The 18,008-nt window shown below is 52.1% G+C and overlaps 1 protein-coding gene across 1 annotated transcript in view; it reads left to right on the top strand.

The window, feature by feature from the left end:
* Window positions 1-18,008, top strand: part of CSMD2 (CUB and Sushi multiple domains 2) — a 245,256-nt gene that overhangs the window by 162,609 nt on the left and 64,639 nt on the right. Inside the window, exons 27-35 of the mRNA XM_051794414.1 lie at window positions 3,320-3,522; window positions 5,967-6,158; window positions 8,538-8,676; window positions 9,134-9,321; window positions 12,436-12,630; window positions 13,415-13,531; window positions 16,031-16,144; window positions 16,268-16,363; window positions 17,686-17,889. Of these exons, the coding sequence (XP_051650374.1) occupies window positions 3,320-3,522; window positions 5,967-6,158; window positions 8,538-8,676; window positions 9,134-9,321; window positions 12,436-12,630; window positions 13,415-13,531; window positions 16,031-16,144; window positions 16,268-16,363; window positions 17,686-17,889 (1,448 nt within the window). The remainder of the gene's footprint in view (window positions 1-3,319; window positions 3,523-5,966; window positions 6,159-8,537; window positions 8,677-9,133; window positions 9,322-12,435; window positions 12,631-13,414; window positions 13,532-16,030; window positions 16,145-16,267; window positions 16,364-17,685; window positions 17,890-18,008) is intronic.

Below are 18,008 nucleotides of genomic sequence, written 5' to 3' on the forward strand. Positions count from 1 at the left end.
TCGGTGCAGAGACCCGAGACTGTTCCCTCCTCCTGCTCCTCTGACTTCTCTTACCACCTCGTTGCCACTTCCCTGTTGGAAATGAGTTGGAAATGGAATTTGTTCATGAGTTATGTGGCTCTGGGTGAGGATGGGATTGAGAACATTTGGCTGGTGAGGTTGGTGCAGTCCCCAGCAGAACCCAGGCAGTTCCTGCTCCGTGATCCTTCATCTCTGATCCTGCTGCTTCCCCACACGGATGTTTCCCAGCCCTGCTCTGTGTGTGCCCACATATTTCAGCCCAGCTAAAGCCATTTGAGACAGAAAACTGGAATGTTTGGGCAAGTAAAGCTTTCACCAAGTGGTGGGGCTTGAGGGGGAGAGAAATGGAGCTTCAAAGTTCTGTTTAAAATAATCCTCTTCTCCCACTGTCCTCCCACTGCAGTTCCTGGTGCTGTGACCTGTGCCAGCCCCATTTCAGGGGCTGTTCCACCCTGCATTCCTTCACTCTCAATCCCATTTTATCTCCCAGTTTGTCTTCCTTGCTGCATCACCCCCATCCTCCCTTCAGTGGAGCCTGTTAATCGGGTTGAGCTCTGTGGTGCTTTTAGTCGATGGGTTTCTGCTGGAGATAGATTTGGTCCAGTATTTTCATTTTTATTTAATGCAGAAATTCCCTCCATTAGCTCTGCCCTTTGGAATGGCTCAGTAATGGATGGTTGCTGGGGTGAGCAGCCAATGCAGCTGAATTGCAACTTCCAGTTGAAATCTCCTTTATTTTTATTCTCCTGTAAAAAGATTCTGAAGATTTTTGTAGGACAAAGCAGACACGAGACCCTCCTTTCCCCCCATCCAATGGCTGCCTCAGGCTTGGCTCATGTCATCCCTAAAATCAGGGAGCACAGGAGAGATTTTGGATCAGCCAAAGGCTTGGAAGGGGCCAAGGCTGAGGTGAAAAATGCTGGGTGGTATCACAGCAACACACCTGGTGACCCTTCCTTTCCTTAGAGGTGAGAGCTCCCTTCTCCTGCCCCTTTTATTTGCCAGCTCAGACAGAACAGATGATCTCTGGGGAGTCGAGGGAGCACATTTTCAGCAACTTCATTTTTATGGTAATCCATTGGAAAAATAATCCTCTTCACGCATGGTACAATTGTATAAAGCTCTCATTTATAACTTACATGAAAATTAATCACCAGAGCTTTTTGAATAAAGCTGTATCTGCACACAGCACGAGGGGAAGGGGAGAGGGAGGCGAGACAGAGAGAAAAATGAGTCTGCACTTTATTGCCATGAAAGTTAAAGGGTTGCACTCGGAGAGGGGATTAATTTTGTGCCTGTGCAAACACCCTCGTGCATAAACATCACAGGGGAAGGGACTGGGTTTGTCTGGGAGACTTTGGGGAGGGGGGGAGAAGGAGGGGAGGGGAGGAGGAGGATGCCAGGATGGTCCTGAGGAGCTCCAGGTGGGATCCCAGCCCTTTGCTGGGATGGGGAATGGCAGCAGAAAGCCCCCCCAGGTGGGTCAGTGGGGTTGGGGGGTGCTTTGGGAAGAGCTGGGGCTAAAAGGGCTCCCCAGGGGTTATTCAGGGCAGAGCTGGGCTCTCCTCTCTGTTCCTTGCTGAGCTGGCAGAGCTTTCCCTCCATCACACAAATATATATGGATATATGTTCCCAATTTCTGATTTGCTTTTTGCTGCATTTTCATGCATGTAATTGGGATTGTCAGAGCACAGGGATAAAGCTCTCCTCCTCTCCACTGCCTGCTAAGCCAGTGTCTCTGCCTTGTCCCTGCTGGGAACAGAGTCAGGCTGAGAGAAAACTCACAAGTGGCTGTTGAATAGATGGATTTGCTCCAGAGAACACCAGTTTTCTCCATAAAATCTGATATTCTAACGGTTTGCTGGACCAACTGGTGCTGAGTAACCTGTCCCTGGCTCACCTGGACATGGTGCTGTGCTCTCCACCCAACAGAGCTTTGCCTAAAGTTGGTTCTTCCAAACTGAATGAGGGGGGTGAGATTCTTCAGGCAGCCCTGGCCCCACAGGCTCCAGGCTGTCCCCCCAGCCCAGGTCACCCCCTGGCAGCATCTCTCTGGCTCCAGTGACTCCAGCCCTGGGTTTTTCCAGCAGTTCTGGCTCCTTGGGCCCCCTCTGCCTGAGCACAAACGTCACCAGGCCGAGGCAGCCGTGGAGAACAGCTCTGCACCATCCATCCTGATTTTCTCTCCAGTCTGCCTTTGCCTTTCTCTTTGCTCAAGGTCTCTGCTGGGTGGATTTATGAGTCAGCTCTTCAGGTTTCTCCCAGCTTTCTGTGGGCATCATTTTGTTGCAGTGGGGGCTTTTTACCCCCCCTCCCCTTTTTATGGTTCTCCCTGATTTATTTATGTTTGCCCCGGATAAATGGGAAAGCAGCCAAGTGAATTCTTCCTCGTTTCCCTCTGTGGACTGTCAGGGGTTTAAGCACAGTACCTGCTGGTTTTATTTTGTGTAGATTTTTTCCCTTTATAGGTTTCTGTCCCCATTTCACGCTGGGGTGGCTCAAGTTGCCTGGTTTTGTTGTGTCAGAGAGTCTTTCCCCCAGTGCTGACAGGGCAATCACAAACAGGGGCAATTCAATGCCTCCTCTTCACTTGGCATTTGAAGTGCAGGAGTGGAAGGGACTGATCCCTGATCCATCACCTGCCTCCCCAGGGAGGTGATCGTGGCCCCAAACCTGCCAGAAATCAAGGAGTGTTTGGACAAGGCTCCCAGTGACAGGGTGGGATTGTTGGGGTGTCTGTGCAGGGCCAGGATTTGGACTTGGATGATCCTCGTGGGTCCCTTGCAGCTCAGAACATTCCATGATTCCGTGATTCCAGCCTTTAGCTGGTGGCTCCCTCAGCCTTTCATGTGTGGCAGCTGCTCATTGCAATGGCTGAGCCCCTTTGGTTGTAAAACCAACAGTCTGTTCTGGCCAGGGACATTTTCACTGCCCACAACGGGCTTTTGGACCTTTACCTCGTTCCTGAAAACACTTTTAGGAGAGATCAGTGATTCTGTTTGCTCAGGAGAGGACCCACTTCCAGGGCTGCTCAGGATTCTCAGAAGGAAGGTTTCTCAGAACCTGGTTTCCCAGAAGACATTACTGTTCCTGCCTGGGCTGGTTTTGGTCCATGGATGTGATTTATCAGGGAGGAACTGGGGTTGGGTGAAGGACCGACACAGTCATTCCAGGCTGAGCTGTAGGTGAGGGAACACATTCCCTGTGGGCCAAACCACCTCAGGTTGGTACCCAGCACATTCCTGATCCTTCCAGAGCTGTCTGTGGTCTGACTTGCAGTTGGGTTTGCCCCCCCCAGGCTCCACTTCATGGTTTTCCACACCGAGGAGTTCCACGACGTGCTGCGGATCTGGGACGGGCCGGTGGAGAAGGGGATCCTGCTGAGGGAGCTCAGCGGGTCGGGGCTCCCTGGGGACGTGCACAGCACCTTCAACTCCCTCATCCTGCAGTTCAACACCGACTTCTTCACCAGCAAGCAGGGCTTTGCCATCCAGTTCTCAGGTGGGCAGGGGAAGGGCCTGGGTTTGGAGCCGGGGGAGGACACTGAGGGCACTTGGGGTGTTCAGCTGGGGAAGAGGAGGCTGAGGGGAGACCTCAGTGCAGTTCCAACTGCCTGGGCAGGGGCAGAGGAGGGGCAGGGACTGAGCTCTGCTCTGGGGGAGCAGGGACAGCAGCCAGGGAATGGCTGGAGCTGTGTCAGGGCAGGCTCAGGTTGGATCTCAGGCAAAGGTTCTTCCCCCAGAGGCTGGTTGGGCACTGCCCAGGCTCCCCAGGGCAGTGGGCACAGCCCCAAGGCTGCCAGAGCTGCAGGAGGGTTTGGCTGATCCTCTGGGGCACAGGGGGTGACTCTTGGGGATGGTCCTGTGCAGGGCCAGGGTTGGACAGGATGATCCTTGAGGGTCCCTTCCAATTCTGTGCTTCTGTGATCATCCTCCAGCCCTTTTACCCTGTGAGGGGGCACCTGAGGGGCTCCGAGCTGGAGAAGCCCCCCTGGTACAGAGGGAGGTTGTGGAGGGCTGGAAATCCCCATGTCTGAGCCACCCAGCCTCCTGCACCTTGATCAGCACTGGCAGGGAGTGAAGCTCTGGGCTGGCAAGAGGAGAACTGGGCCTGTGCAGGGCTGAGGGTTGGACTGGATGCTCCTTGGGGGTCCCTCCCAGCTCAGCCTATTCTGGGATTCTGTGATTCCCTCATCATATCCAGCCCCAGCTTTGCTGAGCAGAGGTTTCAGTCCCCCCAGAGTCGTGCTGGGGGTGACATTGCAGTGAGCAGTGACAGGCACTGTGTGTCCTCCAGCTCTGCCAGTGGAGTGCAGACTCTGCAAATCGAGTTCAAACTGCAGTATTTTGTCCTGGCAGGTGATGCCTTGCTCCCCCCTGCTCCAGTTACCTCCACAGTGCTGACTTGGCAGGGGTGGAAGACACAAGAAGGAATTACAGCTCTTTTCCACCCCATTGCCCCAGAGCTCTGGCTGCCACCCCTGCTGCTCTGAGAGCTGCTGGGCAGTGGGCTCTGAAAACCAAGCCTGGTTAAAAGCCCCCAAATTGGCTCCCCTGAGATGAGAGGCAGGTCACAATCAGCTCTGTTGGCTGGGGGGGGGTGCTGCAGTCTGGCTCTGCCTGAGCTCAGCCCTGCAAACACATTAATTCCAATTATATTGGGGTGACACATTCCAGCCTTCACAGGGGGTTCCACGTTGCACCTTGTCCAGTAACCAACCTGCAGGTGCTGATTTTGGAGCTGGTAATAAACAGGGAGGTGGGTTTGGTGACTGATGGTCTGACCTTCCTGGCACTCAGGCACATCCAAGCATTATCCTGCCTCTCCCAAGTTTTTCTCCATAGCTTTCTGTCCAGTCTGCCTTGCGTGGCTGGGGGAGCCAGACAGCAATTTGGGGAGAATTTCTCCTGGATTTTAGGCCTTCTGGGATGACCAAAGCAGAGGGAGAGCTCTGTGTCACCCAGCACAGCTGGGCCATCCCCTTTTTTTTTTATTTTGCCAGGCTTGTGTCTCATCCTGCTGGGCAGGACCAGCCTGGGCTGTGAACTTGCTTATCTTCAGCTGCACAGAAAGAGAGGGGATTTCCTCTGGCTCTTTTGAGAGCAGCTTTCTCTAAACTGCCTGGGTGTAATGGACTCTCATCAACTTAGCAGGAAATAAGCTCTGCTCTGCTGCCTGATCTGGAGCTGGGCTTTATTGACCGCTCCTGCTCAAAGCCTTTGTTCACCAGGTGTGACTAAGTAGCCAGCCCTAAGCCCAGGAGTGAACAGTTTTTGGGATCTTATGAACTTTAATGAGGTAGAGAAGCTTGCAAAACTTCTTTACTCCAGGACTTTGCCCTGCTGGGCAGCAGCTGAGGTGCTGAGCTCAGGGAGCAGTGAAGTTGTGCTGCCTGTCCCTGGCTGGGAAGGAGCCCAGGGGGGACATCTCAGACCTCAAAGAGATGCAGCAGCAAGTCTGGGAGGGAAGCACGTGCCTTCCTGAAAGGTCAGGCTTGATGCTTCACAGGTTTTGAGGCTGCATTTCCTCACCACTCAGGGGAAGTGAGAAGTGCTGGTGGATGAGTTGCTTTTGCAGCCCATGCCTGACACAGAATCCTACAGAACTGCCACGGGAGATCAGTGGGTGTGTGGATCACTGAGTGAACAGCAAACCTGCCCTCTGTGCAGGGCAGAACTTGCTGCTCCCCAGAGCCTCTTCCAGCTACAGTGGCAGATGCTCAGAGCAAAGGAAAAGCCAGTTTTTGTGTGTGGGGAAACTCTGTGGGATACTGGAGGAGGAGGAGGAGGAGGAGGAGGAGGGATGGAGGACAAGTCATGGCTTGGGTGTGTGTGTGAGGGCAGAGACTGGGTCCAGCTGCTGTAGGAAATAAATAGAGATATATTTATGTGCTCTAAGCCTTGCAGCAGATAAAGGTGTGTAATATATATTGATTTACTCCTCAGTTTCCACTGCCACGTCCTGCAACGACCCGGGAATTCCCCAGAACGGGAGCCGGAGCGGGGACAGCAAGGAGGCAGGAGATTCCATCACCTTCCAGTGCAACCCGGGCTATGCCCTGCAAGGGGAGGCCCAAATCACCTGTGTGCAGGTGGAGAACAGGTTTTTCTGGCAGCCAGACCCTCCCTCCTGCACAGGTAAGGACACTCAGCCACCCCCCACCGACCTCCCTGCCCCTTCCCCTTCCCAGGCTCCTGGACCTGGAGGTCCCACCTGGTCCCAAGAGGTGCATTTCCAGGTGTGCCTGTCCCACAGAACTGTTTTGGGTTGATCCCTGGAGTGTCTGGGACAAGGAGGATCTAGTTCATGCTGGGAGCTCCCAGGACACGGTGCAGTGGAAGGGATGATATTTAACCTGACAAGGCCAAATTAGAGGCTCCTTTAAAACTCAGGTTGGTGGAGAGGATTGGGGCCGTGGGTGAATCATTTCTGCATGAGGAGACAGCAAACTCTGCCACGAGAAAGGGCTTTCTGACATTTTCTTTGGGCTCATAAAGGAATAAAAGAAGCTCCTAAAAGGGATTCTTTTTAACACATCCAAAACCCAGTCATGCCAAGCACTCCAGAGCAATAAACACCAAATTTGCTGGCCAATTAAATGCCAACCACAAATGACTTTACCTGTAATCTTCATTGCTGCTTGGGCACTGTTACCCCAAGCAAGAAAAACCAATTAATTCACTTTCTAACATCACACTTCATGCCCAGGGTCTGTGCAGCAGGAGGACTTGGGTTCTGAATGACTCTGGATTGAGTGTGGCACCTCCTCAGCCTCCCAGAGACAGTTCTTTTAATCTTCCCAGGGCTGTAACTAAATCATGGTGTTGGATGTCATGCCCATCTCTTCATTTTCCCGTGGAGTTTTCCCACCAGGAGCTGAACTCTGAGTCCTTTGCAGAGAAAAGCAGCCAGTGCCTTTATCTTGGAGTGAGATGAGTTCCCACAGGTCACCTCCTGTTTGACCTGGAGTCATAAACTCCCTGAAGAAGCTGCAAACAACATCCTGCTCCTTCCCTTCTCCAGTGACAAAGGGTTTGGAGGAACAATCAGTGGCCAAATACCAGTTTCACAGGAACTGGGGGGGACAGGCTGCCTGGTTGGAGCTTGAGCTGGGGAAGGGTGTTAAATTGAAAGCTTGGATTTTACATATTTAGCATTTCAAATGGATTTTCACATCTTTGCACGACTTCCTCGGTCCCTGAACGAACGACGTGGGCTGAGCAGGAACCTCGGCTGAGACAGCCCCAGGAGCTTTGGGGTATTTGAAGTTTGTATCCTGGCCAGCTCCAAACAGCAGTGGCTGAGATCATTTGCTGCTTTAAATCCTTTGGAGAGCAGGGGGTGGGATTTTCAAAGGAATCGTCTCCCTCGGGCTTTTCAAACACTGAGTCCTCACACTTTGGTTTCTTCTGGATTTTCCCCTGAGTGGAAGGGGAAAGCACCCTTGGGGTTCAGATGAAGGTGAATGGACACAGAACAGGTGCTTGTGGTTCTTCCAAGGTGTTTGTGGGCGACCCTCAACCAAATTCTTTCGTGTCTGTGCTGTGATTTCCTTGTCTATCCCAGAGGGATAACAGCCCTCCTGTGGCTGGACTTGGGGCCTTGGGGGAAAGTCTCTGGTTTAATCTCCACTGTGACCTTTTTAGACCAGCCCCACTGTGTTTTACCCAATGTCTGGAGATTCTTGTGTGTTTACAGGCTTTAGGAAAGCCCACAGGATAAAAATAGAAAAATACCAAAGCCCACACGTGCTCACTCCTTCGTGGAACATCCCTCCCTGGATTTGTTCAACCACTTTTGCCCCATCCCAGCTCATTTCCCACCCCTTTGCTGCCTTAGGCTGGTGTCAGACCCCCGAGTTTAACACAGACTGTCCTCCCCTCCCTCTCCCCCCATCCCAAATCTGGGAGGATTGATCTGAGCACCAGGGGAATCTCAGAGCATCGACCCTCCCGAGGAGGCTGCAGAAAGGCTGACAGCAGAAAATCACTCCTGTTTGCCACGGTGGAAACACAAGCAGGCACTTCCAGCCTTAAAAAAGTAATAATTGATTTTTCAATCAGCTTGCCATTTAATGTGTTGGTAACTGGAATAAACACGAATGAGCCATCAGGCCCAGACAACATGTTTGCACTTGGTTAGCAACAGACTGGGGCTGGGAGCTGCCTGAAGGAATGCAACAGAAAAGCATAAAATAACTCTCTGTCCCTCTGGTTGCTCACTTACAGATCTCAGGAGGGTTGTGGTGGCATCCCTGGCTCTGTGTGTGTGTGTGTCACCTCTGGAATGACCTCTGGGAGAGCCACCACAACCTCCTGTAACACAGGACTGGGACTCCAACACTCCCGTGGGTCCCTTCCAGCTCAGGATATTCCAGGATATCTCAGTGTCAGCTGCCTCCCTGACACCTCACCTACCCACAGCTCCCTGCTTTGCCTTCCCTGCACCTCACCTGCTGGTTTTTCAGTCTCTGTGACACAACCCCTGCCCCCTTTGCCTGTTCTTTGTGTTTGCAGCTCCCTGTGGAGGGATCCTGACGGGCCCCTCAGGGGTGATCCTGTCCCCCCAGTACCCCGAGCCCTACCCCCCTGGCAAGGAGTGTGACTGGAAGCTCACGGTGTCTCCAGACTATGTCATTGCCCTGGTGTTCAACATGTGAGTACCCAAGGGGTTGGGCACCCTCTGGGGCTGTCCCTGGGCACGGGGAGGGGGCACCAGGGGCTGCAAGTCCCTGTGAAGGAGCCAAACCAAACCTGGTGGGATGGTCCCATATCCTGGGCAACCAGGATATTATATCCCAGGCATTAATCTGGGAACATCAGATTAACATCATATCTCAGCTGCAGCTCCTCTTTGACATGCACAGTTTTTGCACAGTGTTTGTGTGCCAGAAGCATCCCCTCAGATCAGCTGCTTTAACAGAACATAATTCTGCCAAATATTGTTTTGGTCACAAAAAAAACCCTGGGAGGAAACACGCTGAGTAGTTTTAATTCTGAAATACCTTGCTGAGAGGGCTTATTTAAATTTAACTGTGGTGCAGCACGTGCATCTGTGGAATGTCCTGTACATCAGGAGTTCTCCTGCTCCAAGCACTCCTTTGGTTTTGCAGCTTCAGCCTGGAGCCTGGCTATGATTTCCTTCACATCTACGATGGCCCTGACTCCCTGAGCCCCCTGATTGGGAGCTTTTATGGCTCCCAGCTCCCCGAGAGGATCGAGAGCAGCAGCAACAGCCTGTTCCTGGCGTTCCGCAGCGACGCCTCCGTCAGCAACACCGGCTTTGTCATCGAGTACACAGGTGAGGGTGGGCACCTGGGCACACCTGGGCACACCTGGGCACGCCTGGGCACGCCTGGCCTGGCTCACTCAGCAAACACTGGCACCTTCCCTGTGCTCTAATCAGGTTAAAGCAAAGCTGGACCGAGTGGGAGAGGCTCGAGGCGCCAGGGGAGCCTCTCTCTGGGAGTCATCCCGAGGTTCTGCCACGACCAAAACACATTTAAGAGGCATGTAGGGAAAATGGGGAATTCTGGAGGCTGGAGAAAGAGCCAGGGTGCATAGGTAACATGAACACAGCTAAGACAGCAGCAGAAAAGGGCTGTGGGATCTGTCACGAGTGGCTGCTTTTTTGTGGGACTTTTGTGAACAGAGAAGAAAGTCTTTACTTTTTTTTCTTTCAAGAAAATCAAGGGAGATTCCCAGAAAACATCCCTTTACTGTCCAGGCTGTATTGTGTATAATATTTCTTGCTCCACACTGAAATCAAATAGTTCTGTCTCTGGTGAGCAGAAGATGCCACTTCACAGACTGACAGAGTGGTTTGGGCTGGGAGGGACCTTAAAACTCCTCCAGCATGAGATCCCCCTTGAGCCTCCTCTTCTCCAGGCTGAGCCCCCCCAGCTCCTTGTGCTCCTGGTGCTCCAGCCCCTTCCCCAGCTCCATTCCCAGCTCTGGACACGCTCCAGCTCCTCAAAGGAGGCAAAGGAAGGAGGGAGGCAGTAAAACAGTGTGGTGGCCTCAGCTGTGGTGGTTGGAGAGATCCCCGGGTGTTTTTAGCTCTGGAACGAGCTGGGAAGTGACAGACCTGGCACTGCTGGTGGGGAGAGGGGGAAGAAGAAGGCGGCTTTGGCAGGTGCACCCCTTGTTTGTGCCTGGAGTAGGTGGAAGAAGGGAGTTGTTACGAGCTGGAGTAAAAATCTGCTCTGCAGAAGCGGGATCTGACGAGTCAGAGCAGGGAGAAGGAGCAAAAACTGGGGGATGGAAGCAGAGCTGGAAAGAAACGATTCCTCCAGCCTGCTCTGGGCTGCAGGGACTGGTTTGGGGTGTGGGGAGAACAGCTCCAGGTGTTCTGTGGAACTGGGCTTGGCCTCTCGTGCTGGAGAGGTGAGGGGTGACCTCAGGAGCACGTGGGGGTTTGGATGAAGGGCACAGGAAGGAGTTTCCAGGCTGGGAGCTCCAAAGTGGGAGATTTCCTCATGCTTTTTAGTAACTCCTCTTTCTCTTATGGGCCAGAAGTGAAGAGGCATGAAATGGAAAGCAAATGAAGCAAAGCTGATTACTTTTCACCCTTCCAAAGGAATGGAAAAAAAAACCCCAAAACAAACCATCCCCAGCCCAATTTGAAATTCGTGATTATTTTGCCAGAACTGTTTTGCCCATCCTGAGCTTATAAACATCCACTCAGCATTATTTATGGGTTATTTAAGGTGGAAACTCCCCACAGGAACGCTGTGCTGTAAAATTCCTTGCAAGGCAGGCTGTTTAACAACACCCAGCACTGCTTGAAAACAGTCAGAACTGGGTGATGCTGTTTGAAAATCAGCTCTGTGTCCTTATGGAAAAGGTGATCCATGGACTTGGGAGGAGTTTTGGAGTGTGCTGGGCTCCTGGTGAGCTGGTGTGGATGCCCAGAGAAGCTGGGGCTGCCCCAGCCCTGGGAACATTCCAGGCCAGGTTGGTGGTGGAGGGAAAACCAGTGGCCTCGTGGCTGCTGTTCCTGGTGGAAACATTTCACATCCCTTTGTTCCCTGTTCACCTGGATCCCCAGTGGTGAAGGAATCCTTGGAGCTGATCCCATTTTTCACTGCAGAAAAACAAAAGCAAGGTCTGGGGGCTTTGCTGTTCTCTGTTTCTCCCTCCACACCTTCCCCAAGTACTGAAAGGCCATGATTTAATGCTTAAACACATTCTAATTGTTCACAGAGCCACTGCTCTCAGGAAAGCCCTCAGCTTTAATGAGCAATTTCCAAATGACAAAAGAGCAGGATTAATCAAAGCCCCTAATTATATTTCAGGCAGGGGGAAAAAAAAAGGAAAAAAAAAAAAAGAAAAAAAGGGGAAAAAAAAAAACCTTAGAAGAAGAGGGAAAGAAGTATCCAAGACCTGACAGCTCCGTGGTCTTTACTGGAATTTTCATATGTAAATGGAGTTTTTAACTCTGCAGGGCAGAGTGAACAGGGAGAAAAATGTCTTCATTTTGTTTAAGTGCTTGTAATCATTTTGGCATAATTGCAGCCGTGCTGCACATCTGGAGAGTCACCCAGCTCACACATGGCACTGAATTTCCACGGTGAGAGCAGAGACAGCTCTTGGATCCAGGAGTGTGGGGTGCCAGGAGATGATGGGAACAGATGTGGCACGTCTGAAATCCGCTCCATGTTCAGTCTGGGGTTGTGTGTCCTGGTTTGCAAAGTTCCTCCCAGCCTGTTCCTGTGCAAGGAGAGGGAGTGGGGAAAGTTAAATGGAGCAGCTGAGGGAGCTGGGGGGGCTCAGCCTGGAGAAAAGGAGGCTCAAGGGGGACCTTCTGGCTCTGCAACCCCCTGACAGGAGGGGGGAGCCAGGGGGGGTCGGGCTCTGCTCCCAGGGAACAAGGGACAGGAGGAGAGGGAACGGCCTCAGGCTGTGCCAGGGGAGGGTCAGGTTGGACATCAGGAGGAATTTCTGCCTGGAAAGGGTGGTCAGGCCTTGGCAGGGGCTGCCCAGGGAGGTTTGGAGTGCCCAGCCCTGGAGGTGCCCAAGGAAGGGCTGGAGGTGGCACTGAGTGCTCTGGGCTGGGGGACAAGGTGGGGATGGGGCCCAGGTGGAAGTCCCTGGACTGGGAGGGCTTTTCCAACCTCAGGGATTCTGGGAAATCAAGACTTTGCCTCGTTGAGTGGATATTGGGTACCTGTAAATATGTGAGTGAACTGGCACCTTCCTCCTTCCAGTGCTGGTTCTGGGCATCCCAGGAAGGTCTGGGCCAGCACGAGGGAGCTGAGCCCTGAGCCCTGCACGTGCTCCTGCCCTTCGTGATGTGCTTCAGCGACATCCCCAGATGAAAAAAAGCAAAAAAAACACCCCCAAAACGTAACTGACCAAAATTTTAGGGTGATTTTACGAGACCAGTGAAGCTCTTGGGAATTGTCTCCCCCAGAAAACCCCCGGGAGTCGTGCTTCGACCCGGGCTCCATCAGGAACGGCACCCGCGTGGGCTCGGACCTCAAGCTGGGATCCACCATCACCTACTACTGTGACGGGGGCTACGACATCCAGGGGGTCTCCACCCTCACCTGCATCATGGGAGGGGATGGAAAACCCACCTGGAACAAACCCCGCCCCACCTGCACAGGTAATTCCCTGTGGGAACAACCTGCCCGGTGCCGAACCTTTCGTTGTCACAGTCGCCAACCTGGTGTTGCTTTTTGCAGAGAGAGGGGGATTCTCAGCCTTTTGTCATTTTTTCAGGCTTTTTAAAGTGTTAAAATCAGGGGGAGCTGATTTATATGAGTTTATAAGAGGTTTCTTGAACCTTCTTTGGGGTGAGAGGGAACTGGCCACAGAGATCCTGTGCCCCTGGTGCAGGGCAGGACTCAGGAAGCCACTTAAACATTTGCTAAAACCTGAGCCTTGCTAATCAAAACCCTTTCCTGAGCAGGGTCAGAGTTTAGGGAGAAAACAAGATGTGTTATTTTCTTAAGGGTTCTGTGGTTCTTCTGTTTTGTTTTCTGACTTAATGGTTTAAATGATGGGTTTGCAGTCAGAGTTTAATGTGAGAAGGGAATCCAGAGGTAGCTGTCGGTCTGTGCTGAGGGGGAAGAAGGAAATCCCTGATTTTGGAAAGGGAGGGTGAAAAAAAAGCAGGGACTCATCCTGCCAGGCCCTGAGCTGTGAGCCAGGTGGGGAGCAGTTATCCCACATTATCCTGCACCACTCCCATCCCTTCCCCAGCACGGCTGGATAATGAAAGGTGAAGTCGGGATGATTTCGGGGCCTGGTTTTCCTTAATGGGAACTCCCAGGGATCACCTGGAGCAGGGGGTGGATCGTGGCTGGGGGCACTGACAGGGTCCAGCACTCTGGGAGCAGCTGGTGTTGCAGGCCCTGGGAATGACCCCTTGTTGCTGTCCCTTGCAGCTCCCTGTGGGGGTCAGTACACGGGCTCCGACGGCGTCGTCCTGTCTCCGAATTACCCCCAAAACTACACCACTGGCCAGGCCTGCTTGTACTTCATCGTGGTGCCCAAGGACTATGGTATTGTATCTGGGTGTTTTTGGAACTCTGTCCTGCTCTGCAGCTCTTGCTTGCTTTGTTTGGCTTGAGCAAAGCAGTGAAACAAGTGCATCTGGACACGGGGACAAGGGAGGCTGGAAAACAAGTGGTGCTGTTGGATGCTGTTTGTTGTGGGTGGGTTTGTGGATGTGACTTAAGGGTCATTTTTTATTTCTAAGTAACATGGAAAAAGCATGGAATGGTTTGGGTTGGAAGGGACCCTAAAGATCCTCTCATTCCAACCCGTTGCCATGGGTAGGGGCATGTAAATTAAATTCTAAAACTGGGTACAAACCAAAGCCAGATCCATTTATAAGGATCATTGTTCTTTTTCTAGGCTTTGGTGCTCCTTAGGTTGGGTCAGAGCTTGAATACAAGAGTTAAGAATGTTCTAGAAGCTGCTGGGGGTTGGTAGTGGTTGATTTTCCTGTTTGAAGGGAATTTGAAGTCCTTAAAGAGCTCTGGCAGGTGAGGGGCTCTAAATGCTCTTCTTTGGTGCTGCTCTCAGAGCATTGTATTGATCCCCTCAGTCCCCACGGCCCTTCCAGCTGCTTGGGATTCCCTGTGCCAGGATGGCAGAGTGGGAAATGAGGATTCTGTGTCCAGAACTCAGTTAGAAACACTCAAATTCCCTGGAAGTGTGTCAGGCCAGGTTGGAGCAGCCTGGTCCAGTGGAAGGTGTCCCTGCCCATGGAATGAGATGGGCTTTAAGGTCCCTCCCAACCCAAACCAGCCTGGGATTCCATGAATTCCTGTGTGTATCCAGGATCCATCTGAGTTCCTGATGAAGTACCAACACTGCTCTTACAGCTCCTGGATCTCTTTTACTTGAGCTGGTCTTGGTGTTGTCTTAAAAAACAAAGAGTACCAAGAAGGCCAGGCAGTCTGATCCCAGGGTGGAAATGAGTTCCTCTTCTCCCCCTGCTCCCTTTCAATATCCTCAGTAAAAAGGAGCAGGAAAATCATTAGCAGGGGATGTTCTGCATTTGCCAGCCCTGCCCTGCTCAGGTTCTGTGCAGCAGGACTCTTGGGGTGGAGGGGGTGGTGCTACTGTCACTTTTCCAGTGTTCCTGACATCAGAGCTGGGCTGGAATGTTGCCTGGATGTGCAGGGAACAAATGTGGTGGCCTGGTGGATGATGGATTTCACAGCAAGAGACCTCTCAGCTTGTGAATCTGCACTTAAGAGCTTGAAAAGGCAAAGCCAGGAGAGGAGACAAAGGGAGAGAAAAAAAAAAGCTTCTAAGTGCAGATTTGTGTCAGGAAAAAAAACAACACCCTGTTGTTATCCTGTGAAAAATAAAGATAAATAACTGAAGCCTCTTTGCTTCAGCTAAAAAAAATGCTCTGATCATTTCATTATTGTTATTTTCTCCCTTGTATGAGCTCTGCCTGCTCCTGGCTATTTACTGTATGCAGGGAGAATAATAATAATAGTAATAATAATGATAACAACAACAACAACACAACAGTGATAGCAACAACAATAATCATTTTTAAAAATCATGTGCTTTCCTCAGCAGGGTCAGAGTTCAGTGAAGGGTTTTTTTTTCTCAGGGGTTCTGTGGTTATTTTGTTTTGCTTTCTGTCTCAGTGGTTTAAATGACGGGTTTGCAGTCAGAGCTTAATTTGAGAAGGGAATCCAGAGGTAGCTGTCAGTCTGTGGTGATGGGAAGAATGAAATCCCTTAAAGTGTAATAATAATGATGATCATAACGTGTAATAATAGTAGTAATAACAGTGATAATAATAATGAGGGTAATAATAATAATAAATAAATAAAAACACATCTACTGTATGCAGTGAGACCAGAGCACCCTCATTAGCAGGCTCTGTAAGCAGGTTCAGGACTGAATATCAATAAAATCATGAATATCCTCTCTCCCAACCATCCACCCCGAGCAGAGAGATCCCACCTGGAAATCAAGTTCCTCAAGACAGGGATTATTTTGTCCAGGTTTTGTGCAATGCTTGACCCAAGGGGAGCCAGTTCCCTGACAGAGGCTCAATACAGACAATAAATAACAATTATGGCTCGGTGGAATTACAAAGCCCGTGTGGTGCAGGCAGGGAGGGGATGAGTCACAGATTCCCTCTTGGATGATGAATCAGTGGGAAGGAGCCCTGGCAGGAACACGGGGGAGGCTGGGGCTGCCTCTGTTGGGCCCACTCTGGGGCTAAATAAAGGGTTCCCATCTTCCCAGGCTGTCAGTCAGGCCCTGTTTGTCTCTGCCTGGAATAAAAGCAGCTGAAACAGGAGCCCAAACAGCTCAGTGTGTGCTGGGACAATACATGGCATCATTGGGAGCAGGGGGATTGTTGGGATGTCCCAGGACTGGGCTGGGCTGATCCTTCCAGCTCAGGGTGTTCCTGATTCCATGGCCCTGTAAAACACCTCCTGGCTGTGTGGGGTGGTGCTGGGGGTGGCACAGCAGAGGGACAGCAGTGTGGCTCATGCCCCCTCCACTCCCTCTCTCCTCAGTGGTCTTCGGGCAGTTTGCCTTCTTCCAAACCGCGCTCAACGACGTCGTGGAGGTCCATGATGGCCCCAACCAGCACTCCAGGCTCCTCAGCTCCCTCTCAGGCTCTCACACAGGTAGGAAGCACGTCCCTGTTGCTGCTGGGAAGAGCAGGTTCAAACCCCAGCCTGCTCTGTGTGTCCCACTGCCGTGGCTCTTGCTTGCATCTCCATCTCCTGTTTGCCTTTCTCCCCACCCAGGTGAATCCTTGCCCTTAGCTACCACCAATCAGATCCTCATCAAATTTAGCTCCAAGGGTCAATCCACAGCCAAAGGTTTTCATTTTGTCTACCAAGGTGAGTACAGTTGTGTTCTGGAGGCATCCTCAGGTCGGTCCCGAGATAAGGGTCAAAAATACGGGGATGTCCCAAAGAGTCCCGAGCTGCTTTTGGTGTCTGTGGGTCCCGAACAGGAAATATCCCAAGGGATTAATGTTATTTCGGGAGCAGTGATCTGGCAGGGCTGTCTGGCTGCTGTAGGTAGTTTATATTCAGACCTTTCATCCCCACTCAGCCTCAGCCCTCGCTGGTCCCAGGATTAGTATCAGAACCATCTCACTGAGTCATGCCCTGAGTTACACAGGGAATTTGGAGATTTATCCCCTGGCAATTTTGCCCAGTGGCATTTTAGCACATTTCGGGGTGTAAGCAGCTGAAATCTTGTCTGGCAGCTCTGAAATCCTCCCTCTCTGCGTGTCACAAGCTTAGGTCTCCTGCTGTCAAACTCTTGCCCCTTGATCCCCTCAGTAACAGCTTGTGTTGCACTGGGAGGGCCCCACTGAGGGATTTTATGGGAGTAAATAGACAGTGATGCACAGAACAGTGGGAAAACAGGAGGGATTTCTCACCCACGTGCTCTCTGGAGTTGTGTGTGGTAACCAAGCTTTTGCTGCAAAGTGGGGACAGACAACAGAGTGACCTGTGCCTTCCCTGGGGGCGAAGTGAAACATGGTTTGGAGAGTATCCAGAGATCTGTTCTCTCCAATTTCTGCCTAATTATTGTCAAACAACTGTAGTTCTGACTGTGATCTTCAAAGAGTTCAGCAAAGCAGAGGTTCTGATGAAACTCTCCGAGGGACAGGGAGGGATTGTTGGGGTGTCTGTGCAGGGCCAGAGGTTGGACTGGGTGGTCCTTGTGTTCCCTCCCCACTCAGGATATTCCATGATGCTGTTAGTGCTTTCTGTCCTCAATGGTCACGTTTGGGCTCAGTTTGGGCTCAGTTTGGACTCAATTTGGGCTCAGTTTGGACTCAGTTTGGGCTCGGTTTGGACTCGGTTTGGGCTCGGTTTGGACTCGGTTTGGGCTCGGTTTGGACTCGGTTTGGGCTCGGTTTGGGCTCGATTTCAGCTCAGCCTGGACTCAGTTTCAGCTCAGCCTGGACTCAGTTTCAGCCTGGGCTCAGTTTGGACTCAGTTTGGGCTGTCTGGGCTCTTTTGGGCTCCATTTGGACTCAGTGTGGGCTCGGTTTGGGCTCAGCCCCTTCGCACTTTGGGTACAACCGGATTTCCGCGCCGCCTTTGACAGATCTTTGATTTAACCCTCAATATTTCCAACGTGCGTGCTCTGACCGTGTTTCATCCCTCTCTCTCCTTGCCCCCTGGTCCCTGCTGCCCCCCAGCCGTGCCCAGGACCAGTGCCACTCAGTGCAGCTCCGTGCCGGAGCCGCGCCACGGCCGCCGCCTGGGCAGCGACTTCGCCGTGGGCGCCGTGGTGAGGTTCGAGTGCAGCCCCGGCTACGCCCTGCACGGCTCCCCCACCATCGAGTGCCTCACCATGCCCGGGGCCCTGGCACAGTGGAACGTGTCTGTGCCCACCTGTGTGGGTAGGTGACCTCGGGGGGAGATGAGACAGAGCAGTTTGTCCTTTGACGTGGTGGGATTTTCGGGCTTGTCCTGGGAAAGGCCGGGGGTTGGACTTTGTGGGTCCCTCCCGGCTCGGGGT

The sequence above is a fragment of the Manacus candei genome, unplaced genomic scaffold (genome assembly GCF_025592945.1).
Source record: "Manacus candei isolate 608988 ecotype Guabito, Panama unplaced genomic scaffold, ASM2559294v1 h1tg000038l, whole genome shotgun sequence".
Taxonomy (NCBI): domain Eukaryota; kingdom Metazoa; phylum Chordata; class Aves; order Passeriformes; family Pipridae; genus Manacus; species Manacus candei.